The sequence below is a fragment of the Rhinolophus hipposideros genome (assembly GCF_964194185.1).
Source record: "Rhinolophus hipposideros genome assembly, chromosome: 8".
Classification (NCBI taxonomy): domain Eukaryota; kingdom Metazoa; phylum Chordata; class Mammalia; order Chiroptera; family Rhinolophidae; genus Rhinolophus; species Rhinolophus hipposideros.
The window spans coordinates 26,321,462-26,348,879 of record NC_138054.1 but is presented as its reverse complement, the minus strand read 5'-3'; the positions used below and the strand labels follow the sequence as shown (position 1 = coordinate 26,348,879).

At 36.2% G+C, this 27,418-nt stretch overlaps 1 protein-coding gene across 2 annotated transcripts in view; it reads left to right on the top strand.

Moving 5' to 3' along the window:
* The window catches only part of BTBD8 (BTB domain containing 8), a 102,314-nt gene extending 79,871 nt beyond the window's left edge, over positions 1 to 22,443 (top strand). The window contains exons 18-19 of one of the 2 annotated variants that reach the window (XM_081056166.1): positions 20,860 to 20,973; positions 22,310 to 22,443. In XM_081056166.1, the coding sequence (XP_080912292.1) occupies positions 20,860 to 20,973; positions 22,310 to 22,362 (167 nt within the window). In that variant the 3' untranslated portion in view covers positions 22,363 to 22,443. Of the gene's footprint in view, positions 1 to 1,193; positions 2,055 to 20,859; positions 20,974 to 22,309 lie in introns of those variants that run through there. The other variant, XM_081056165.1, reaches the window with a different exon arrangement.
* Positions 22,444 to 27,418: the final 4,975 nt, after the last annotated feature.

Genomic DNA, 27,418 nt, shown 5'->3' with positions numbered 1-27,418 from the left:
CTATATTTTAGTTAGAGTAATTGCTTAAGCAACAGATTCAAATTTTAAATAAAAACTTAAATCTCTTCATAATATTAAAATTAGCTACTCTTTATTGTTCACTTAAAATCCTAGTATAAAATCAATATCTAGTAAAAATTTTGATTATTTGTTAGAGCTAACTTACGAAGATATTTTACATGAAAGAAGAAAGAGAAAAACTTAGTTTGCTATTCTATTATTTATTTATGTCTAATTTAACATAGGAATTCTTGACTATTAGAAATTTTATTATATATTGGATATGATTTAAGGACTATGCTAGTATATATCTAAGAGGGCTGTGCAATAACTATAGTAATATGTAACTAAAAGCACTGAACTATTTTAACTAGATTAATTATTATAATTTATATACATTTTACAGAGATTAAGACTTTAAGGATCACTATAATTCTATTCTGAAATTTTCAAGTAAAAAGATAAATTTCCTAAAAGAGATTATATTTGAAAACAATGATAATATATGAAAAAGCCCAGGTTTATTTCATATGTATAGATGATTTCCTGTCTAATTGTTTTGTGTGTTTGTCTTCCTTATTATAGTATTTTAAACTAATAACCCACATTTAAAATATGCAATAGTCACTGACTGAGTTGCTGTTGTATATCAGAACTAAGAAAAATACCGATCAATAGTCCCGGTTCAGCAAAATCACAAGAATAGGGAGCTCCTTAAAGTTGTATTTTTTTTTTGTCCTTGCTTGCATCCTCCTTGCATGTGCAATATACAAATAAGGCTTTAGATAAAATGTATTTATTCTTCTTTTGGAACTGACTTACCTTAAAAGTCACCATCAAATAACCATGTCTTTTCTTTCTCTTTTAAGTTTTTATTGTAGTGAATTAGATATATGTGCACATTCTATGTTTATGTTTAAATAATTTGTTGTTTTCTGTATTACAAGTTTTCAAATTAAAGTATGAAGAATTACTGTTAGTTGCCAGTGTTGATTTTGCTGCTAAACATTATTCTTGAGGGTTTTTTTAAGATAGAAAAAGAAATGCCTCAAAAATCTTGTCAATTTTGTATAAATGTCATTTTTCCCATTCTGTGTTTTTTTTGGACTATAACTGTTATATTGTTCTACAGAACTCTGAGGGGTACCAACATGTGCAATTTTTACATTGTGTAGTATTATGAATTATTTCAGGAGACATAGATGATTGTGACACATTGGCACAAACCTTCATGTATGACCATCGGCCTTCAAAAACCCTCTCTCCAATATATGAGATGGATGTAACAGAAGCATTTGAGCAGAAAGTGGAATCAGAAACACACGTTACAGACATGGATTTTGAAGATGATCAACACTTTGCAAAACAAGATTGGACACTATTAAAGCAACTGCTCTCTGAACAGGATTCAAACTTAAATATTACAAATTCTGTTCCTGAAGATTTAAATTTAGCACAGTATCTAATTAATCAGACGCTACTTCTAGCACGAGACAGCTCAAAACCTCAGGGTAAAGCACATATTGACACTTTAAACAGATGGAGTGAACTAACCTCTCCACTTGATTCCTCAGCAAGTATCACCATGGCTAGTTTTTCTTCTGAAGATTGTTCACCCCAAGGGGAATGGACAATTCTGGAACTGGAAACTCAGCATTAAGAGTACTAACACTTCGGAAAATTTTGAACTATGCGACCCCTTTATTTTTTGATGTTTATATTACATCCAAATGATAATTCTATTAGCCTGAGATAGACTGCCCTTGATACAGAGGAAATCTTTCCAATTTATTGAAGTAAACATAGTTTGTTTATTAATATGATATAACATGTAGAAAACAAGTTTTTCTAAAATTTCCGAGCATGTTTGATTAATTAGAGAAATTAGAAGACTTATGAGGAAGCTCTTCCTTCGGTTTTCCTTTCCTATCTGATCATTTGTTCACTTATTCAGGAATTTAAAATGTGAATGCACAAGTAGATCTGTACTTCTTGTTCTGCGTATGGTACCATGGCAATTTAACAATAAAAAAAACTTATTGTGCTTGTGTCAATTTATGTAGAGTTAATCTGTGAGTAACTTGCAAACTTGGTTTGGTGGGTTGGTGTGGTTGAGGCTGACAGCTGAATATTAGAAAAAACCTTCCCTTTCTCAACAATTCAGGTCTAGGAAATTATGAAGTAAATGCATCTCAAATTTTAATCATATTGTTGCAGAGAAATGGAATCCCCTGTAATTCTAAATTTTGGTGCTATATCCAGAGAGAGATATCTACCCTTGTTCAAAAGAAGTGGAAAGACTCTCCATCTGTTTTATCAAAGTAGACTCCCTTTAGAGTGAATAACCTCCCATTTTCTGTTCCATATGAGAGATATTTTAGAACTGCAACTGCAATAAGCTTGCACTAAATATTAACTTGAAAATGGGGGCATGAGGCAATGAATTACTGAGTTAAACTGTGTGTGTGTGTGTGTGTGTGTGTGTGTGTGTACGTGCACACATGTATGTTTGCTTTCTCCATGTGTCTACATACCGTGTTTCCCCGAAAAGAAGACCTAGCCGTACAATCAGTGTCTTTTGCAGCAAAAATTAATATAAGACCCAGTCTTATTTTACTATAAGACCTGGTCTTATATAAAATATAATATAATACAATATAATACAATACAATACAGTACAATATAATATAATATAATGTAATACCAGGTCTTATATTAATTTTTGCTCCAAAAGACGCATTAGGGCTGATTATCCGACTAGGTCTTCTTTTCGGGGAAACACGGCACTCTACTTCCTTAAGATATCGATCAGATTGTCTTTCAGCCTGTAACTGGTAGCAAGGCAAAGATAAAAATCTTTTCTGCAAAATGCTACTGGGGAGTAAACACTTAGATATCTACTTAATATTGGTGGGCATTGCCCTTAGGATGACGAGAGTAGAATTAGCCTCCCACAAAAGCTTTGTAGCAAGTAACTTCTCTAAAATATGTCAGAAGGAAACTTTATGGTATAGAATTCCTTTTCTAAATGAACAAAGTTTCAGATGATCCATAATAGAATCTGTATATTGAATAACAAAATTCATATTAATGCACATCAGTTGTTATTCTTATAATATAATTATGCTAACATTAGCTACTAACCTGTTACACCATAAATTTGCTATGCCTTTTTAAATTAGAAGCTCAGCAGGGGGCACTCATTCATTCAGACAGTCAAGAAATAGGCATTGGTTCTATGCACTGAGTTGCAAAATGAGAAAGATTTGATTCCTGCCCCTCCCCTCTCAGAGTTTAGTTTCTAGTGAGGGACAAAACCACATAAGAAGAAGGTTAAAATACAATATTATAAGAACTTTGTATTTTAGAGCTGGATGGGAATTTAGACATTAATCTAATCCCTTCAAATTCAAAGGAGGACTCTGAAGCCCAGAGGAATTAAAAGATTGCCCAAGGTCCCACAGCTAATTTGTGGGCTGGAATCCAATATTGCTTAATTTCAGTTTGATGTTATTTCTACAACACAACACACTTCATTTGATTCTTATAAAACCTGAGAATAAATACATTTAAAGATCATTTGTAGTACAAAGAAGTAATAAATGATAGTATCAGAAATAGCACAAATTCCCAAGACACTGTATTTTTCTCCAAATGTGAAACTGTTTCAAGTGGCACTTTTAATAAAGTACCTCAGAAGTTCAGAAATTTATAATTGAATCATCATTTCTTGCCCAGGATCAAGGTCTTGAAAACTTTCTTCTTTAGCTACTAGACATTAAAAAGCTATTCAATTTAATGTTACATCTGCAAATAGGTAACAGGGAAGGCATTTTATCTATTTTACCTATTTTATCTAATTACCTAAGGAAGGATCTCTTAGGTAATTTCAGAATGTGTGTTTTCTTATTATGCTCTTTTTGTAAACAACACATCCACCAGTCTGCTGTGGGACTCTGGGCTTGTTCTTTATCATTCAACAAACATATTGAAAAATAATTGCTAACATTTACTTAGCACTTATTATATGTTAGACACGGTGCTAAGTGCTTTCAATATGCAAAATATTTAATGCTCACAACAGTTCTATGAGGATATGTCTTCTTACAATCTTTATTTTTGACACATGAGAAAACTGATGTAGTGTCCTTAAGCTGGATGAGCTACCTTGTGAAAGAAACTAAAAGAGAACTAGCACTATACTATTGTTTGGTAAGATAACAGCTATATATGGTCAGAATCATGGGAGCCCAGAGAGAGGAACTATGAATGAACAGCTTGTCAGGAAGAGGAGATTAGAGAAAGCTGCTTAGAGCAAGCGACTGCTTGTGAATTTTTATATTGAAGAGGTTTAGTGCTGCAATCTAGTGGGATGTGTAGACCAGGGGACTTGTCTTAAGGTGCACTTGTTTGTATAAAAAGTACTTTGCTTTTACTTAGATTGTAAGTCACAGCTCAATGAAAATAGAAATGTTTTTAAAAGATGGTTTCATATTAGTTTACATGAGTTTGCAAAACCTAATCATCCATGCTAAAAAAAAATCCCACAATCTTATATTTTAATTTGGGTTGTTTAGGGAAGATTGAGGAAAATTATGAAGAGAGTCTAAAGCCCCTTTAAACCATCCTTTGGAGCAACCAGGTAACATCTGATGCTAGCTCTCAAGGAAGAAGAGGCATTTGCTTGCTGATTGGGCATTTTAGCCACACCAGCACATTAAAGAATGGTGACCAGGAGGTGTGTTGGACATAGGGCTAAAGAGCTAAGAATTGGATTGTGAAAGTTATTAAATACTATGTTTAAATAGTCAAAGCCCTGGATTTGGTAGGCATTATGTCTTTTTCCATTATGCATTCATTTATTTGTTTTTAACTCTCAGTTGACAAGCTGTTCATTTTTCTTGAGAAAAAAATCACCTACAACTCACAATGGGTAGTCATCAAAGTTAGTTTTGTAAGCAGTGAGGTAACATAACTAGGTGTGTTTTAGAAAGATAACTGTCAGTTGTAACGAAGATGGCCTGTTTGTAGAAGCACCCATAGCTAAGAATGCAATTACAATAGTTTTGTCAACCTTAGAAATGGGGAATGCAGGAGGAGTTGGTAGCAGAATCATTAGATAGACAGAGATTATAGACTTGGTGGATGATTAGATGATGGGAGAAGATGGAAAGTTTTAAATTGCTATCAAAAATAACATTTATTCCACACATATTTGAGGGCTTCATATATTCCCAGAACTATGCTAGTGCTGGGGATTAAATGGTGAATGGCATAGTATCTGTCCTTGAGCATCTCAATTTAGTGAGGGAGAGAGATTGTTAAAAATTACAAAACTGTGATGTTAAAGCTCTGTATGAAGTGTAATCAGTGGATAAAGGGGAGGAAAATGATGCAATGATACTTGAATAGGCTCCCTCACTATTTTAGGATTAGTAGGAATTCACAAGAAAAAGATGCATACTGTTGGCAGAATAATAAGTTTAGAGGCAGTGGAGAATTCTGGTGGTTCCACATGGCTAGAGAGGACAAAAGGATGGATGGCAAGGGTTGAGTCCAGAGAGTAACTCGATCAGGTTTGCATTTTAGAAAGATCGCTCTGGAAGCAGTCTAGGATGGAATGGAGCAGGGTGACAAGGCAGGGAGACTCTTGACGAGTGTTACAATAATAAAGGCTTGAACTAGGGCAATGGCTGTGGAGATAGAGAAGAGTGGACATATTTGAGAGATTTAAGACGTGGCTTGGAAAAACTTAGTGACTGATGTGGGGATGAAAGGAGGGAGTCCTTAAAAGACTCAGGTTTCTCACTGGGGGGTCTGGGGGGTTGATGATGTCAATAACCAAAAATTGAAACAAGTCTGGGAGTGAAGATGAGATTAATTTTAAACATATTGATGCCTGTGGGACAAACAAGGGGCTGAGGACAAAATACTGTGGAATAGTCAGAAAAAGAAAAGCCTGAGAAGGAGACGTAAAAGGAAATTTCAGAAGAGAAGTAGGAGGCCACAGTAAGGAGGAGTGATGAATGTATAATCTCACTATGAATCAAACGGGCAAAGAAAAGCTAAGACATTCTACTTTCACCTATTAAATTGGCAAGGATTTTAAAAGGTTTTAAAGAAATTTAATGTTAGGAAGAGAACGATAAGTTTGGGACCTTCATATGTTGCTGTGGGAGTATAAATTACCTTTCCAGGAAGTAATTAGAGAATCTAGATCAAGAATGCTTATAACTTCATATCCTTAACCTAATTTCTTTCCCCTCTTGGGTTCTACCATTAAGAAATAAGAATCTGAAATAAAGATTTGTCTTCAAAATGTTTATTAGAAAGCTAGATATATTAGTGGAAATTGAAAACTAAATGTCAACAAGAGAAAGGCTAAATATATTATGGTACATCTACATAACACATTATGCAATGATTGACATTATTTCCAAAATATCTGTTTAATACCAAGGGAAGATACTTTTAAGAAGAAAAACAGAATATGTATTTATAAATATGATATCCAATTTTCTATACTTATAGGCCCATCAAAAAAGAGACTGGAAGGAAATAACTAAAAATGTTAATGATGGTTATGGTTAAGTGGTGCTTATTATTTTTATCTTTTAACATATTTTTCATGTTTACTACAAGGCACAGAAAATAAGTGGGTTGGTGTATTTCTGTTTTGGTAAATAGTAACGGTTAACAGTGTCAAATAACTGAGATGTCACTTAAAGTGCACAACTAGTCCATTGGATTTGGGCATTAGGATTTTATTGGTAGTTTTTGTCAATGATTTTTTGTTTTGTTTTACTTTTTAGAGAAGTAGTAAGGGCAGAAACTAGACTACAGGGGACTGAAAGGAGAGCAGGAAGTAAAGAAGTAGAACTTATTCTTTCAAGGAGCCTGACTGAAAAGGAGACAGTGGTAGTTTGAAAATACTGTGGTTTTTAAGATAAAAATAAGAAGTTTGAGAATAAGTTGGAAATAGTCAAAGAATAAGCGAGCATCAAGGAAAAGGCAGGGGGAGGCAGGCTCAAGCACAGAGAGTACTAACTGATACCAGGCATGTCAAGGAACTTCAGATTTAATATAATTTCAGCACTGAATGCATGTGAGACAGCAGTGGAAGATAAAACTGGGAAAGTGCGGGCAGACCAAAACGTGAGGACTGTGAGCAAGCCATTGAGGCAGACATATTTACAAAAATTTTTAATCAAATGTAAACACCATTTTATTAAGATTATTCTAGCTGTATAGTGTGAAAACTATCTTGGAAAGAGAAGAGACTAGAGGAAGGAAGACCTGTAAGGAGGTCATTGCGATTAAAAAAAAAAAACAAAAAAAAACAGGCCCAAACTAAGGAAATAATAGCACAGAAATAAGAGGATGGATTTGGGAGATAATTAGGAGGCAGAATGAACAAGATGTGGTTGCCAACTGAGTGTGAAGAAGGAGCAAGGGCTAAAGATGATTCTCTCCCCATATTCCAGAATTCTTACAGGTGAAAATCGGAAAGCTGATGGTTCCTGGTTAGAAAAAAGATAATTTTCATTTTGGACATGTCGCGTTTAGGATACAATTGAGACAACCAACGTACACAATATAATGTCTCTCAAAGTTCAGAAATCTACCAAATTATGATCTTTCCACTCCTCACTCCATCTTCTGTTAGTTTCTTTTTTGGAGGGGTGGGGGATTCACATTGCAAATTCTTATCCAAGACTACTTTGAATCCAGCTTGGCTATATATGGAAAGTGTACGTTTCTCTTATGTTAATATTACACAAGTTACTTTTAGAAAAAGAACCATATATTTTCGAAAGTTTTTCAAAAATATAGATTCACTAAGTAATAATAAATTTGATAAGTGGGATTGTTATAAGTAAATAAATGAATATCTACTAATCCATTTTAATTACTCAGGGAAAACAAATGAAAAATTAGATGTTTGCCAACATTATAAAAATTATTGGAGCTAATCAGACTCAACTAAGCAACTGAAATAAAGTAGAAAAACAATTCCAAGTATTATACTATACAAATTTATGTATTATACAAATTTAAATTATTGGTCAAATTAGATAACTTGCTTGGAATTCAATTTCACTTCCCATTTTGAAAATCGAGTTAAAATTCTGGACAGATTACATTAAATGTCAATCCAAAAGCAGTGTGTGGGATTATTGTGCTTTTCATAATGAGATGAGAAAATCTAAAAATTACTAAGAAGGAAATGAAAACATGTTAGACTGTCATATGTGGCACAAATGCCTGAGCCAAATTATATTACCAAACAGATTTATTTGCAACCTGTCAGTGTAATGCAGCTATTATTGCCATCACAGATTTAACAACCTTAGTTGTTGCTTTTTAATTTTTAATTTCTTTAGAAACAGAATAGAAATCATCTTATAAAATCATTGTTTAGTTCATTCTTCCATAATTTTTTTCTTAAAAGTTACCAATCATCTTAAAATTTATTTGAACATAATATTGACTTAACATGTTAGAAACAACAATTCAGCCAGTAGATTCGAAATTTAGTAATCCTACTAAATGCAGAAAAATATTACAATTACGTTCGTGAACCTGTTGCAACGATATTGTTAACCTTTTTTTTTTGATATCAGAGGTATTATTCATTATGAATTTGTACCAACTGGACAAACAGTTAACCAAGAGTACTATTTGGAAGTGCTGAAAAGGCTGTGTGAAAAAGTTAGACGAAAACGACCTGAACTTTTCGCCAACAATTGATGGCTCTTGCATCATGACAACACACCAGCTCACACGGCACTGTCTGTGAGGGAGTTTTTAGCCAGTAAACAAATAACTATTAGAACACTCCCTATTCACCTGATCTTGCCCCCCCTCCCATGACTTCTTTCCTTACTTGAAGATAAAGGAAATACTGAAAGGAAGACATTTTGATGACATTCAGGACACCAAGGGAAATATTGACAACAGCTCAGATGGCAATTCCAGAAAAAGAGTTCCAAAATTGCTTTAAAGGGTGGACTAGGCACTGGTGTCTGTGCCTAGCTTCCCAAGGGGAGTACTTTGAAGGTGACCGGAGTGATATTCAGCAATGAGGTACATAGCACTTTTTCTAGGATGAGTTTGCAAACTTAACTGTCCAACCTCATATGTAAGAATTCATAGGGAAAAAAATCTGAGTTTTCCCAAGTACTTTTTTTTGAAAGATGTGACAGTTACCTAAGTCATCTGTGGGAGTGATGCTTCATTTGTGTATAAAAATAGTCTCATTTTCATGTTTCAGTTCCCCTTTTTTTTAGTTACCAATATGATTATATCTTTATTAATTTTGATTGATTGTTTACCCTAAGTGAAAAGTTGAAATATATATACTTTCTTTCTTTAATTTATATCCTTAAAACTTTATAAGAGAGAAGTAGGAAAGAAAATTAGAAATCATATTTGCAAGAAATATGACAAAAACTTATAAATGTCTCATGTATCAATCAGAAGAATGCTAACAACCCAGTAGAAAACTAGGCAAAAATTAAAAACAAAATTAACAAAAGCAGAAATAAAAATGGTCAAAAATACAGTGAATGATAAAATGTTTTATATGCTCATTAGTAAAGAGGTATAAAACATGTTTATTTAATAGATAAAGATAAAATTATGAAACAATGTTGTTTGGAATACAGTGAGATTGTCATTGCTATATCATTGGGTTAAATGTAAACTGGTGCAAACTTTCTGGAAAGCACTTTGGCAATAGGAATAATGTTGCCAACTGAGTGTGAAGACTTGTAGGAGGATGATTCCCTCTCCACATTCCAGAATTTTAACATAACCAAATTCATCATAATAATTAACTTGGTAATCTCAAGAAAATTTAGAAATTTAGAAATTTAATGAATAAACAGAAATAGTAAAAAATATGCGCATATATGTATATTATATTTTCAAAGTCCTGAAATATAGGATAGATACATAAGTTATTTATTTTGATATGTTGGGATATTAAGCCACTTGAATAAATATCATATCTGATAATAATATTCGATGATTTGGAGAATGCTCACAAAATGAAGGAGCTAGATATTAATGCATATATGTAGTATGATCAATTTGTAATAAAGTGCTGTGATAGTCTTATGTGTCAGTTTGGCTAGGTCATAGTACTTAGTGGTGAAATCAAACACTAATCTAGGAGTTGCTGTGAAGGTTATTTTGTAGATGTATTTAACCTCTATAATCACTTGACTTTAAGAAAAGGACATTATCCTTGAGAATGTGAGTAGGCCTCATCTAATCAGTTGAAGGCTTTACGTGTACAAACTGAGGCTTCCCAGAGAAAAGAATATTCTGCCTCAAAACTGAAGTATCAACTCCTGCCTGTTTCCAGACTGCCCTACGAATTTCTGACTTGCCAGCCCCTACACGCCTACAAGCCAGTGAGTCAATTCCTTAAATCTCATTAAAATATATATATGATCTCATATATAATATGAGATTTATTTTAGGGAATATATATATTATATATAATATATATACAAGGTCTGACAATTACGTTCACAAGCTCATCCTAGAAAAAGTGCTACATACCTCATTGCTGAATATCACTACGGTCACCTTCTAAGGACTCTCCTTGGGAAGCTATGCACTAATGCCAGCACCTACCTAGTTCACCCTTCAAAGAAATTTTGGAACTTTTTCTGGGATGGCCATCAGAGCTGTCGTATTTCCCTTGATGTCCTGAATGTCATGAATATGTCTTCCTTTCAATATTTCCTTTCTCTTCGGATAAAGAAAGAAGTCATTGCGGGGCAGATCAGGTGAGTAGGGAGGGTGTTCCAATACAGTTATTTGTTTCCTGGCTAAAAACTCCCTCACAGACAGTGCCGTGTGAGCTGATGCATTGTCGTGATGCAAGAGCTCTTTTGGGACCATCTTTGCACAGACCTTTTTCATGCCAAGATTTTCAGTTAAGATTTTCCTGTTTCTCTATCGATGTTTACTTGGTCTGCTATGCTTCTCACAGTCAGCCAATGATTTTGATGCAAAATTTGACAAATTTTTGCAATGTTTTTGTCAGTTCTGCTCATTACTGGCTGCCTCGACCTCTCTTCATCAATGATGTGTTCTCTCCCCTCAGAATGTTTAAACCATTTGTACACTGCCATTTTCTTCATGACATTATTCCCATAAACTTGGACTAACATGTCCCTGATTTCACTTCCACTCTTGCCAAGTTTAACAAGAAATGTAATGTTTGTTTGTTGCTCTAATTCAAGCTCAGACATTCTCATGCCAGCACACAAAACCACGCAACAATAATAATCAATTCCACTCAGCAAGACACCGCCACATGTCGACACGAACACAGCTGTGAGACACTGATATATCAAGGTTATGAAACTTTACCGAGCTGTTTGTACAGTGCTGCCAATGTAAGCGCATGGTGGCAAGTTTGCAAACTTAACTGTCAGACCTCGTCCGTATTTTATTTATATATATGAAGAGAGAGGAGCCAAAAAATATGTATACACATTTTAAGAAAGTAAAACTGTATTAAAATTGTAATACTTAATATACACCAATAAGAAAATATCAGTATATATTGAGTATTACAATTTTAATAGTTTTTTGCCTTTCTTAAAACATGCATACATTTCTGGCACCCTCTGTATACACACACACACACACACATATATATACATACACTACTGGTACTATTTCTCTGGAGAACTCTGACTGATACAATTGCTAATATCCTATCCTAATATCTATTCTCCTTTTTCTTCGTAATAGAACCCTGAATTTCATAGCTGGGCACTTGGCTACTCAGATAAGACTACATTTCCCTACCCTTCTTGCAGATAATTGTAACCATGTGATTCGGTTCTGACCAATGAGATATAAAAGTGTTGAGTGGTACAGTTGTCACCCTTTATCCACCAGGGATATGTTCCAAGACCACCAGTGGGTACTTGAAACCTTGGAGAGTGCCAAACCCTATATATTCTGGGATTTTTTATACATACATACTTATGCTAAAGTTTAATTTATAAGCTAAGCAAGAGATTAACAGCAATAACTAATTTAAAAAGAGAACAATTATTTCAATATACTATAATAAAACTTATGTGAATGTGGCATTATTAAGTAAAATAAGGGTTACCTAAACACAAGCACTGAGATACTATGACAATGACCAACTAACTAGACAGCTACTAAGTGGTGGGTAGTGTATACAGTGTGTGGATACACTGGAAAAAGGGTTGATTCACAACCTGGGCACAAAATTTCATCACGCTACTCAGAATAGTGTGTGATTTAAAACTTTGAATTGTTTATTTCTGGAATCTTCCATTTACTATTTTCAGACTTCGGTTGACCATGGGTAACTGACACTGCAGAAAAGGGGAGACTACTGTACTTTCAAAAAGTTTCTCTGAAGGGGATGGGCTTTCCTTCTTTTCCCTATCTAGCTTCCTGGAACACAAATGTGCTCAATCAGCCCTCTTTTGTACCATCAGCGTGAGGGAAGGCAGAGAGGAAGGCCAAGAGGAAAGCTAGCAGGAATCTGGATCCCTGAATACCTCATGAAAGTACTGTACCAACAACCCTGGACTACCTATCTCTGGACTGTTATTAATGAGGGAAGAGAACTTTGTATGTTAAACATTGAATTTTAAACTACTGTTGATTTGAATTTTCTCTTACATGCACCCAAACCTAATTCTAATTGATATATGAATAACTAAACTAATAATAACTAATAACTAAAAATAAATATACCAACATATTGGTAGTAGTTAGCTCTGGGTGTTGGGATTTGTTGTTGTTATACTATTCTTTCTGTTTTTTTTATGTTAAGCATGTATTAATTGTATAGTAAATTTTTCAAGAAAAATAATGGGAATTATTTTTCCTAACAGTTTTTTATCATAATTGTAGATATTGGAATTAAAACATTGTGTCTTGAAAAGATAGATGATAGTCTTTAATACTATTATTAAAATCTTTTGCACACCAAGAAAGTCAAGTGAGCATAAAAGCAGAGAACTAACTATGAAAGGGACCCATTTATTTCAGTTTTTATTTTCATCAAAGTTATGTATGCATGAAGTTTAAAGGGTGAACTTGTTTTGCAGGTTTTGTAAAAAATGAACGAAATTCAGTTCCCTGCCTGGCTCTACCCACCCAATTCCCATTTCCTAACGCAGATACTTTGAAGTCTCTTAGCTATTTCTTGTTTACTGTTATTTTTCTAAATAACAAAATCTGTCACAAATTAACTTTTCAGTTTTAGACATTATTTATTGTCATCTCCCTTTAGAAGATGAGAATTTGGTTCTCATTCACCAATCCCCATGACCCAACATAATTATAATTTTAGTTGTATCCTAATTTACAGTTATTGTAATTATGAAAATACTACTTACTGCTAAGTCAGTAAGTAACGTATTACTTTTTCTTCCATTCAGTTTTTTTTCTCCCTGGCATTACAGCTGTACTTTTTGTTTGTCTGCTTAGCTTTCTATGTAAATATCATGTATTCATAGTTAAACTCTACCTCAATTATCTAATTATTCTTCCAGTATGTTCAAACGCATCAAGTATTCATTTCCATCTATCTTCCTGGAAATACTTCTCCTGGAGACTTCTAACCTGATTCCAATCTGGATAGTTTATTCTTTGGAAGTACTGTAATGCTGCGTCCCTAGATCTCCCTTCAACATGAAGATTTCTTCACTTCTCTCCTTATTAAACTCCCTGTTGCCTGGGTGCCATATCTTCCTCTTTGTTTTATAGTGTCATTTTGGGGAGTACTTCCTCCAAAGGGGTGCATGGGTGGCACAATTTTTGAGGGCTTGAAAGTCAGAAAACATCTTTATTCTTACCACACATTTACATGATAGCTTAACTGGATATAACATTTCTGAGTTACAATTTTTTGGGGGGGGGAGGGGAACAGGACTTTATTGGGGAACAGTGTGTACTTCCAGGACTTTTCTCCAGTCAAGTTGTCCTTTCAATCTTAGTTGTGGAGGGCGCAGCTCAGCTCCAGGTCCAGTTGCCATTGCTAGTTGCAGGGGGCGCTGCCCACCATCCCTTGTGGGAGGTAAGGAATTGAACTGGCAACCTTGTGGTTGAGAGCCCACTGGCCCATGTAGGAATCGAACCGAGAGCCTTCGGAGTTAGGAACACGGAGCTCCAACTGCCTGAGCCACTCAGCTGGTCCTCTGAATTACAATTTTACCTCCAAATTTTGAATGTTTCAAGTTGTTGAGAAGTTGATGCTATTCTGGTTCTTGATTCTTTGTAAGTAGTCTGGAGAAGTTTAGAATTTCTTCTCTGTTCTCAATGTTGTAAAATACCATGTTTCCCCCCCAAAATAAGACCTAACCAGACAATCAGCTCTAATGCGTCTTTTGGAGCAAAAATTAATATAAGACCCAGTCTTATTTTACTATAAATAGTAGATGAATAGTAGATTTTACTATAAATAGTTTACTATTTACTATAAATAGTGAAATAAGACCAGGTCTTATATAATATAAGCCCAGGTCTTATATTAATTTTTGCTCCAAAAGACGCATTAGAGCTGAGTGTTCGGCTAGGTCTTATTTTCGGGGAAACAGGGTAGTATGATAATATGTTTAATGTGGATATAATTTCAGCCACTGTGTTAAGCATTTGGCAACCACTTCAGTTTGGAAATTTATGTGCTTCAGTTCTAGAAAGTTTTCTTAAATGATTCCTTTGACAGGTTTTTCCTCCTATATTTTCTCTGCTGTCTTTTTGGAACTCTTGTTATTTAGACATGGGACCACTAATACCTCTTTTTTTACATTAATCTCTTTGTGTTTTACTTCTTGGGGAATTAACTTCATCTTCCAGCCTTTCCATTCAGCTTTTCATTTTTATAATTGCTATTATAGTTTTTATTTTGTTCTTTGACAGCTTCCTTAATAGTATTTTGTTCTTGTTTTTTGGATGTAATGTTTTTCTTGTCTGAGGATATAAAGAAAAATCTTTTTAAGTTTTAAACTCTCTGGACAATGAATTTCCTCCAACTTACTTTTTTTCTATGTGTTTCAGTTTCTATTTTTTAGGTTAGAGGCATTCCTTGGCTATTTGCTCATATTTTAGGGACTCAAAAGCTTTTTTGGAAACTATATGTGAATGAGTGAGGCTTGTTGACAGTGGGCTTCTCTGCAGGGTCATCTGGTTTGGTTCATTTGTTGTGAAACACCTTTGTCAGTATCTTGAGGTCTTTTCACCTGACTTGGTCAGATTCTTCAGAGAATATTCTTTCTATCTCCTGCTTGGAAGAAATGACCTTGAGACCAATATTCTAGGAGAAGACTGTGGGAAGAAGTCTGAGGGTCTCACTTATTTCCAATGTGGAAATGTTCTCTTATCCTCCTGTTTTTGGTAAACTCCATTTCCAACTGCAGCTGCAGTGCCCCAGTCAGCACCTCAGATTACCCGCTCTAGAGAAAGAGCCTCCAGTAATGCTGAGGTGAAGAAGGTGGAGTCACCAAGATGAGGAGGGCATCTTGGGTTCTGATTGCTTCTTAAACAGACTTCCTACAATTCTTTTGACTTGTAGTTACATCTCTGGTACAATACATACCTCTGGAACATTCCTAAGCCTTTGGGAGTTCTGGGTTGCTTTTTGATATTTCCCTTCGCTGGATTAGGTTTTAGCTTTCTTGGATTTATTAGGTTAATTATCACTCCCTCTCTGGCTGCCAGCTTCTAAAATTTAATTACCATCTCCTCTGCCAATCTCTTTTGTCTTTGTTGGTGCATACTTTTATTTTTCTTTAAATATCTTCAATACCATTTACAAGATTTAAATTTATTAATTTTGTCATTTTGTTTTAGATTTTTATGTTTTATGCTTCTTTCTTGTTTGTGTATCTTTTTCTCAATAAATCAAACTTTATTTGCTTTTCTCTAGTGTTTACAAAAGTCAATATTATATTTTTAATTCTCCAAACAGGTAATACTATTTTCCCTAAAACATTCAACATATATTTCTCCACAAAAATCAAATGTGTAATTTCATCTTTTGAGGTTTTCCTATTTAAAATGAGGAATTAGCATACCTCACTCTCCACCACTCTCCTTTGGCCTTATGTCCTTTTCTTACTCCTTTCTCTGATATTATTAAGATATTTTGAATGTTTAGATCCAGATACTCATTCAGAATTTTTACATTGTGTCTTCTCTTTTAAGAGTAATTTGGCTTTTGTTTTAGGCCAGCTCCCCCAGAAACTAGAGCTTTAGGCAAAGCTTGTGGAACTAATGCTTTATTGGAAGGTTCAATTCTAGGGAAGCAACAGCGATGGAAAAAGAAAAGTAAAACAGGGAGCAGGGAAGCAAACACAAAGTGGCAAGTTGCCCTCAGCTTCAGGAGAAATAGCTCCTTGTTTGGTCACACAGGACATCTTTGAAGAGGTCAAAAGAACCTTTGAATCTTGGAACAATCAGCGAGAAGGATAAACTATTCACTCCCTCTTCCCTATTTCTTTCCTCTCGTTGCACAAAATGTGCCTCACAGGATTTAACTCCCCCACATTTCCAGATTGTGACATGGGCTCCTACTGGCAGCTACTAGGGAAGCCGGGGCCTCTGTGGATCCCACTGGGCCAATAGAGCTCCCCTTATAGCATGTACGATGGAGTCCATGCCAAAGCTAGCCTTTAACATCCATCTGGGAAGGCTGAGCCAGCTGGTGGTGTCAGGAGACAAAATGAAGTTAAAGCAATCAGAATTTATGTTTGTAGGAAGGGCAAGAGTCTTTGACAGGGTTGCTTGGACTGGGAAGCAGAGCAAGTGCTGAGATCAAGGGGAAAGGGGGTTCAAAGGATCTGAAGAGGTGTATGAATTAGTGCGTTAAATGTGTGTTTAACTTGTGTAGCCATATTTATATTTCTTTAGATTTATGTTTTCATTTAACTTGGTTTAGTGCTTACTGCCAGTCCTTCTTATCTCTTAGTTGGCAGGAAAATGTAATAGCTTGGAGTAATTATCTCCTGTAATGTAGTGTGTTGAAACAGAGAAGTCCAAGACTAACATCAGTTTTGTTCTTTATAGGTAACATCATTTTTTTCTCCTAGAAAATGTTGCTATTTATTTACTTATTTATTTAGTTAGTTAGTTAGTTTCAGGTGTACAAAACAACATAATGATTAGACCTTTACACCCCTCACACAGTGATAACCCCACCAAGTCTACTACCCCTCTGGCATCATACAGAGCTATTACAAAACTATTGACTATATTCCCTATGTTGTACTTTACATCCCATGACTATATATATATATATATATATATATATATATATATATATATATAAAATACACACATATATATTTATAATATACATACATATATATGTATATATATTTATAATTGACATTCAGTATTATTTTATATTAGTTTCAGGTGTACAGTGCAGTGGTTAGGCATTTATATGATCTATGAAGTGATTCCTCCGTTAAGTCCAGTACCCATCAGACACCCTGTATAGTTATTGATTCTAACTAGGTAACATCTTTTATTTCTTTCATGGATATTTATAGGGCTGTAGTCTTCTAATTTAAACATTGTCAGGACATGTCTAGATGCAGGTCTTTGTCATTTATTCTTGCCCCAAACATGGCTCTACGAGTATATTTGATTTTCTGCCAATTGTTTTGGTCTCTTCTTCATGATTACCAATTTCTCTCTTTTCTTGCCTTTACTTCTGTCACCTACCTCTGACCTCCACGTCTTCATCCTGAAGTGTCTCAAGCAAGCCTCTTTGTTTAGTCACTCTTTCTCCAGAATCCAGTCTTACTTTATTGTCAGTGTGGATTTCAATTCTGTGGTTGCACCATTTTTGTATCATTCTCTTCCTTCTTTATTTCACTCATAACATTCTACTGACTTTCCATTTCAGCCTGGTCTCTTATATTTCGTCTCACACTTTATGGTGCATGTTCCTAGAACATGCCTGGCTTTTTGGACTCTATTAAGGATGCAGGTAGTCTCCGAAATTTTCTTTTGGGTCCTGCAGTAGCTCATTCTTATGCTTTTCCTTTGAGTCTTTTTACTGCTGTTTCCCTTTCCTTGTTCTGACATATTTATTCATAGGCTCCATGTTGACTTTTCTTCTTGTTTTCTCATGTTCCTATAAGTAAGAGTCCTCAGACTTAGTGTTTATGAACAGACAATGGGCATATTTCTCTTAGTCCTGTTTCCCATGCACTTGTATGTATGTCAGTTCTTATTTCAACTTCCATGTCTACTAGGCATTGACCTCCTGCAGTTTTGCTCTGCTGGCTTTTCCTATCCCATTGTCTGATCATTTGTTACTCTGAAATGATAGAGCACATGAAGAACTACAAAATTCTTAGTGTGCACTGCTCTTAGGTTCATCCTCTCTCAGCCTCTATCTACAGTGCTATATATTAGAACACTGTATTTATCGACATTAGCCTGCTCCCTCCTTCCTGCCCTGATGTTTTCTTGGAGCTCTTCCCTTGTTGATGTAGAACAACAGAGGAGGGATAATGAAGGTAAAGGGAGGAAGAGGTGATTAATACAACTCTGGCTCCCTCAAAAAGCAAGGCATATCTGGTAAAGTGATAACCACAAAATTTCTAGTTGGTGCAGACCCTTGATCTGAGGTAGGGGGCAAAGAGATAGATACCTTTTATCCTTTTATCCTTTTTTAAACAGTATCTAATTCATACGATAAAATTTGACTAGGCTTTGAAGGGAAGTGGAGCTGGGAATTTCTTTATGTAGTTCAATATGCCTTAAATTTAGGAATTTTTATGTTCTTGGACTTAGTGTTTGCTGGTGTGCTGAGTTTTCTTTCATCTTAGTTGTTTTCACATTATGACTGAGGACTGAAGGCAGTTTTCCTTGCCCAAAACATGAGTCTGTCAAAATAGCTAAACTTTGAGGAATTCACCGTTGAATTACAGCTATGCTTAATAGCACATTAAACCAACAGTAACTAAAACACAAGGGATTACCATTGAGAGTCAGCTGAGAATTCTGAGAGATTTAAGTCAAAGAGGACAAACAGGACCAGTGAGGTGGGAGAGTGCAAAAATTTTTTCTTAGTGCCTGAGTAGAGAATTTAATATGTTTTGCTTTGATTATCTAAACCATATACATATACTCAAGCCTATTTGGAAGTAGAAAAGCTTTTGAAGCCAAACAGCCAGTTATTCTAAAAGCATCTTATGGTTTAATTAAATTGAGCACATTTTCAAAACAATAAATTGCTTAAATCCAAACATTTAAAAATAAGGATTTATATACATGGTCAGGGTTTGAGAATATAGTATACTGTACTGTGTCAGTGTTCCATATCAAGAAACCTGGTGAAAGGCTAATTAGTTATGTGTGTGTGTGTGTGTGTGTGTGTGTGTATTTCCTTTTGACAGGTTACAACATCAAGGTCAGAACATCAGGAATGAAGCAGATAACAAAAAGAACATGCAGTGGAGCCTCAAAAGAAAATGACTGTTCAATATTTGCAGCTGACTAAAAGGGAAACATATTGAAGTACATTCATTATAGCTCTATTAAAGTATTCAAGTCCTAAGTAGATTAGAGGGTTTACTGCTGCTTATGAAACTGAAGCATCTCACAAAAAGCATTAAGTTATTCTTTACATCGTCCCATAACAGTTTGTCATTCTGCAACTCACATGGAAATATGACATTGCAAGGTTTACGAAGTACATATTTTTTTATTGATTCTATGCTTTCAAGTTGAAGTTTTCATTTTCAATCCAGGAATCAATAATGTATGGAATTAATTTTTCATTATAAATTTCTCACAGCTGCTGCTTTAGGAATGTTCTGACACTAAGCAGGAATGTAAATTGAACATATTTCTGTGCAGGAATTCTAGGGAGTAGTGAATCAAGGTTTGGGCTGTTATAGAGTTGCCAAACACATTTGTGTATTCAATTTCAATATATTTGATCCTGAATCACGCAGACACCTTTAAAAGCACAATTCAAACAGTTTATTTGTTCTGGTAATGAGTGAATCATGGTAATACATAAGCCTCCTGAATGAAAACTCGTTAGCAGAGTCAGTTTTTAAGATATTCCAGCAAGTATCTCTCAGACAAATTAGTTAGCCTGGACCCAGCATACCAAAGCTTGAAATGAATTAGTTAAGCCTAAAAGTAAGAAGGCTAAGAGTTTAATAAAAATAGAAGACCCCATTGCTATTATTCATCTTATGGCTACTAATATTCAATGAAGTGTAATATATTATTATTGAGGCACAAACCAGAAGTGGCTTTATATTTGAGGGTGAAAAAAAGCATCAACATTTCACTATATTTATTAGTGTTTAGTAGGTGCCAGATATTGTTCTAGGTGCTAGAGATTCATCAGACACAAGTCCCTGCTCCTGTGGAATTTACATTCTAGTGAGAGGAGAAAGATATCACAATAAATGTAAGTATATACATTATATAGTTTGTTAGAAGGTGACAAGTGCTATGAAAATAAGGTAGAGCAGGCTAAGAGAGATCAGCAGTGGTTCCAGTTTTAAATGAGGAAGCCAAGCTGGGCTTTATTGGGAAGATGATAGTTGAGCTAAGATTTGAGAGAGAGTGAACTATGACTATACCTGGGAGGAGAGCCATTTAAACAGAAAAGATGGTGCAAAAGTCCTGAGACAGGAGCATGCCTGGTAGGAATGAGACAGGGAGGAGGACCACGTGGCTGGAACAGAGGAAGCAAGTGAGAGAGATAGTAGCAGAAGTTAGATAGGTAATAGGGGAACTGGATCACGTAGGCCCTGGTAGGTCATCATAAGGACTTTAGCTTTAATTTGACTTTTGTTTTAACAGGATTACTCCCGTTGCTTATGTTGAAAAGGAACTTTTGCGGGCAAGGCATAAACAGGGAGACCTGTCAGGAGGCTATTGCAATAATGCAGGTGAAAGTCGACGGTGGCAGATCAGGTAGGTGGTCAGGCTCTGGATTTATGTTGAAGGTGCAGGCAGTAAGATTTTCTGATGGATGAGATGGGGCTTAAAAGAGCTGGGCAATGTATTTAAATTTTACAAGAGGAAAAGTGTGAGTTATTACTGAGATGGGGAACACTATGGGTGGTACTGGTTTTCAGGGGGAAATTGGAAGTTCCGTTTTGAACATGTGAAATTTGAGATGTCTGCTAGTGGAAATATTAGACAGCTGCTTATACCAATCTGGAGTTCAGGTGAAAGGCTAAGGCTGGAGATAGAAATTTGGGATTTGTCAGCATATGGATTATATCTAAAGCCATGAGATCACCAAGGGAGTGAATATAGCCAGAGAAGAAAAGAGATCCAAGAACTGCACTTGGGGTGCTCCCATGAGGTTGGGTATTGAGGAAAAAACAAAGGATGTTAAAAAGGATCCAGTGAGGTTAGAGGAAAACCATGAAGGCATGGTATGGGAAAGCCAAGGGAAAATGTTTCCAAAAGGAGGAAGTGATGAATTGCAACAAATGCTGCTGATTAGCCAAGTAAAATTATTACTGAAAATGTCTGCTGGGTTTAGCAATGACCTTGACAAGAGCAATTTCTGTGTCATGATGGAAATGAAAAAGCCTGACTGGAGTAAGTTTAAGAGCGAACGGAAGAAACAGCATTAGAAGTAGAAGTTGTAGACAATCCTTTTGAGTTTTACTGTAAAGGTGAACAGAGAAATGCGTTGGTTAGCTGGAGTGGGAAGCAGGAGAAATAACGGCATATTTATTTGCTATTGAGAATGGTCAGTGGAGAGGAGAAATTGGATGTTGTAAGAGACAGGAGAGAATTGTTAGAACTATATTCTAGAATAAACAAGAACAGATGGGATCGGGTGCCCACCTGCAAGGTTGGTCTCATGTAAGAGCACGCACAATTCATCTACAGTACTTGGAGGAAAAGCACACTCTACGTACAAATGACAGTAGATGGATTGGTGACCTTGTGAGCTAGGTTCACTTTTGGATGCTTTTATCTCATTTAAGCAATAAGCAAGGCCTTCCGCTGAAAGTGAGGATGAGGAAGAGGTGCTGGAGATTTGAAGAGAGGAGAAGTTACGAAACAGTTATCTCGGAGCGTGGGAGAACGAATGGACTGGCCAGACAATAATACAATTGACAGATAAGCTTAAGGGAATATAGGAATAATAAGAGCACTTTGATTTTATACTGTTACTATTAGCGGGACAAGAATTGAGCTTAAAATTTAGAAAATGGTGGAAAAACAATTCCAGGCATCTAAATCTAATACGAAAAAAACCCTAGATTTTTTTTTTAACCACTTACAGGTTCCGGCAAATTTAGGATCTTGAGGAACAGGAAATGCAGGGCGGGGCCGTGACAGCGGGGTCTGCGGCTGCGCAGAAGCCCAGCGAGCGGAGGAGGTTCTCGGCGGCTAGAGCGGCCGGAGAACACGCCTGGGCCTCTCTGCTCTGCCAGCAGCGCGTCTCGTTGCTCGGGGAAGGTTCTGGAAGCTTGGGAGCAACCAAGTTGGCGCCAGGTATGTTTGCAGCGGCCTTGGGGATGGTCCTGCCGAGGACCAGACTCTTCACATTCTTCATTGTTCCTTCTTCTGCCAATGTGTTTTTCCCTCAGACTTGCCAAGATGAAATCTTTACCTCAGGATTTGGGCGGGGTGAGGGAGGATCCTCCCCACGCTTTCCTTCCCTTAGGAGTTGTGTTGGAAGGGGTTTCCTTAGGTTTCTCCTGTGGGATTGTAGCCCTGCTTCCTTTCCGGAAGTCTGGTCATCCATCCGGGGAACTTATATCTTATTTACCTTGCGGTGGTGTTCGTAACTCCTCCTCCCCCAGGAAAAAATAAAGCTTAACCAGTAAAGAATGGAAGGGGCCGTGAAGATCACTGCAGGCTAACCCATCTCGTTTGACCACCGAGGAGACTGAGCGGGGCTGGGGGGTGGGAGGAAGCCATTTACGGGAGATTGTGCACCGTTCAATTTATGTAAACTTGAAAACTTGGGAAACACAGACAAAACCGTAACAGCCCAGAATGCGACGTAGGGCCCTGGAACTGGCAACGGCTTAAGAGGCCATTGGGCCCAAGCTTTTTATTTTCAGAGGAGAGAGCAGGCCTGCTAGAGGTGAAGTGATGTGCTCCAAGCCACACGGCCCTGGGGAGCTGGTCTGGGCGCGTTGCCCTGGAGATGCTGAGGCCGCCTGGATGCCTCAGCCCTATTTTTCCAAATCATTCTTAGTTAGCGACACACACTTGGGGATCTCCTGCCCCCGATTACTTTGTCAATTATCAGTGGACAAAATTACTTAACCTCCCTTAACTGCAGTTAAAATCGTTAAATGTGTTTATAAAACCTACACATAAGAGGGTGAAGATGTAAAAGGCTATATATTATGTGGGTTTTTGTATGTATTTTCAGGTGGGTTGTCGTTAGCTAGACAGTGTATTAAATTGTATAGGGGGAAATAAAAATTGCAGCTCTTCTTCCAGCTAGCCAGCAAGACATTCAAAAACAAATATATATCTGTTGAGTGTCTGCTGGGCACCGGGTGTTGGAGATATAGTAGTTATTAGATAAAACAGAAGGGGTCCTTGCTCTCATAGAACTCGTTAACTTGTCATTCATTCATTCATTCATGCAATAAATGAGGAAATTATAGAGCAGCTGGTTTCAACCCAACAGGAAGAACTTTCTAATTACTGGAGTTGTTCAAAAGGAGAATGAAACCGCCTTAGGAGATATTAACTCACCATCACTGAAAGGGTCTTCCATTTGGATCATTTGATTTCTAAATTTTACTTTGAACTAATTTTGTATTCAGTACCACGGAGAATATAAATGTATTTGATGTTCAAAAGCTTGTGATGTAGGGGAAATGAAATATGTTTATAAATAATTTTGTTGGGCCAAATATGGTAATTGCTCAACAGAGGTGTTGTAAGGTGCATTCTGAGGAAGGAGAGGCCTCATTTAGTTTGAGGGGATCAGGGATAGTTTCTTGCAGGAGGCAGGTTCTCTACTGGGCCTTGAAGGAGAGGGAAGATTTTTTTTAATAGACTTTATTTTTTAGAGCAGTCTTAGGCTTAGAGAAAAATTGAGATGATAATACAGTGTATTCCCACATACTGTATACCTAGTTTGCCCTATTATCATCTTACATTACTGTGGTATGTTTGTTACAGTTAACGAACTAATATTACTATATTGTTATTAACCAAAGTCCATAGTTTATTCATATTTCCTTAGGTTTTTTTTTGCCTAATGTTCTTTTTTCTGTTCTAGGATTCCAACCAGTATACAATGTTACATTTAATTGCAATGTTTCCTTAGATTCCTTTTGGCTGTGACAATTTCTCAGTCCTTCTTTGTTTTTGATGACCTTGACAGCTTTGTGGAGTGCTTGTTAGATATTTTGTAGGATACCCTATTATTGAAATTTTTTTGGAGTATTTCTCTTGATGGGACAGGGGCTATGGGTAACTGAAAGGAAGATTACATCATATCAAGAGTACATACTATTGACATGATTTATGTCTCTTGATGACTTTGACCACCTGGCTGGGATACTATTTGTCAGGTTTCTCCAACGTTTCTGGAGACGATCTCAGGAGATTTATCTCTTCTCCCTCATTTATTAATTTATTCAATCATTTATATCAGTATGGACTTACGGATTTTTATACTTTAAATTATAAGATAATAGTATTTTATTTTGCTACTCAGATTTTTCCAGCTTTGGCTATTGGGATCTCTTTCAGTTGGTTCCTCTCCTCTTTTGACATACCCCCTCACTGTGGTTTTTCTTTATTTGTTTTTAATCACTTCCTTACTTTCTGACACTACAAAATGCCCTAGGCTCATCGTGTATATTTCCTGCCCCAATTGTAGAATCAACTATTTCTCCAAGGAGCCATTGTTCCTTTTATTGGAGAATGGTATTAGAAATCAAAGTCTGGCTAGGGGATCATTTCTTTTAGGCCGTTCTCTGCTGACAAAGCAAATAAGTAAATGCATGTATGCTAATCCATATATATACACATATCTATAACTATTTCTATATGTATTCATGTGTATCTATATTAAGCTAACAATGAGTTCCTACTGATGTTGCCAACTCTAATCTGCCAGCACATTCTAGCCTTGAGAGGTAGGATTAAAAAGAAAATGTAAACTTAAAAAGAAATGTCATACTGTAAAAAGAAAAGTATGAGGAATAAAGTAGAAGAATGCTGTTACGAACATTCTTGTACAAGTCTCCTAATACATGTTGCATGTATTTCTTTTGAGTATAAACTTAGGAGTGGAATTGCTGGTTTATAGTTTATGTGTATCTTCAACTTAATAAATAATACCTGTCAAGAACTGTGAGACGTCTAAGATTTTACCCCACTTGCAAGCTAACCTGTTAAATGTTTTATTGATGCTGGTAGAAGATACAAGATGCCTGAATTAGAAACAGAGGTTTTTTTAAAAAAATTCAGGCAAAACCTGAACAGTAGCCAAAATTTCAGGTTCCTGTTGGTTCCCCTGGCATTCAAATCCCACAGGGGATAGACGTGTGGGAATAAGACAAGTGGACCTAAATGGATGCACATACAGCCGGTCGTGTTCACAGAGAGGAACACTGAGTGGAAGACTAAACTATGTTCAGTCTATGACAAGGTATAAATACGGTATAAATATGTAAAAATGCAATGTAAAAGATTAAAAATGGCACACCTGTATAGGATACTTACCATGAATGAAGCTTGTAGGCCTGGAAGTTTCTCTGGGTGAGTCAGTGATTGGGTGGGGAGTGAATGTGAAGCCTTGGACATTACTGTACAATACTGCATACTAAGGCTACACCAAATTTGTATATGTAAAAAAGATATTTCTTCAATAATAACCTTAGCTTATTGTAACTTTTTCACTATTCTGTATAAACTTTTTAATTTTTGAAAACTTTTCGACTCTTTTGTAATAACACTTAGCTTAAAACACAAACACATTTTACAGCTCCACAAAAATACTTTCTTTCTTTATAGCCTCATTCTATAAGCTTTTTATGTTTTAAAATTATCTATCTGTCTACATACATATATATGTTTTCTTTTAGTTTTTAAACTTTTGTGTTAAAAAACTAAGACAAAAACACACTGAAAAAGGTGTTCTGAGACCCAGTTTTTAATGTGTGTGTAGGGAGGAGTGGAGGGGATAGTTTCTCACATACCACCAAGCAATTCTTAGACCCAGCGCCAGCAAGGAGTCTGAGAATTTAACTCAATTCTGACAATATCTACCTGGAGATAGCATCAGAATTCACAGGTTAAGGGTTCAGTCCTGTAAGACTGCCCACCCTGCCTCCTTCAGATGCCAGTCACAAGCCCAGGCTGTTTTCTGTACTTCTGACCAACTGGCTGTAGATCTGAGATTTGATTAATTTGCTAGGGCAGCTCACTCAGAGAAACATGTTACCTACTAGTTCACTGGTTTATTACAAAAGGATATAACTCAGGAACAGCCAGATGGAAGAGATGTATGGGGCAAGTTACGTGGGAAAGGCTGTGGCACTTTCATGCCCTCTCCAGGTGTGCCACTCTCCCAGCTCCTCCAAGTATTTACCAACCACGAAGCTCTCGGAACGCTGTCCTTTTAAAAGGTTTTTATGGAGGCTTTCTTACGTAGGCATGATTGATTACATCATTGGCCATTGGCAATTGATTCAACCTCCAGCCCTCCTCAGAGGTTTCGGGGATAGGACTGAAAGTTCCAACCCTTCTAATCACATGTTTGGTCTCCTGGTGACCAGCCCCCATCCTCAGACGCTTTCTAAAAAGTCATTTCATTAACAATAACAAAAGACACCTGTCTTTATTAGTCTCAACACTTAGGAAATTCCAGAAGTTTTAGGAGCTTTATGCTAGAAATGGTATTAACACCAAATATGTATTTTTTATTATAAACCACAGTATCACAAGCACACACTAGCCTCAGCCTACACAGAATCAGGATCATCAGTATCACTGTCTTCCATGTCCTATCTTGTCCCACTGGAAGGTCTTCAAGGGCAACTACACACATGGAGCTGTCCTCTCCTATAATAACAATGCCCTTTTCTGGAATACCTCCTGAAGGACCTGAGGCTCTTCTTGAGATGTCACTTTTCAGAAATACATCCATTGTGGTTTACTTAATTTTCTTCTTTTTTTTCATCATGGATTTGCTTGTAAGCAAATAATGAACCATGAACATTTCTCTCAGTGAAAACCCTTTTGTGTTGGGGGTCCATGTTTTCAAACTTTTTAAGGGGCTTGTTGAGGTCTGTAAAAGCTGCTAAACGCTTCACTGATTTTCTGGGGGTTCTTCTTTTTCTTCTCTTGCAGGTTCCTTTCCCCTTGCATTTTCTTTAGCTATGCGTTCCTGTTCTTACAACTTCTCATT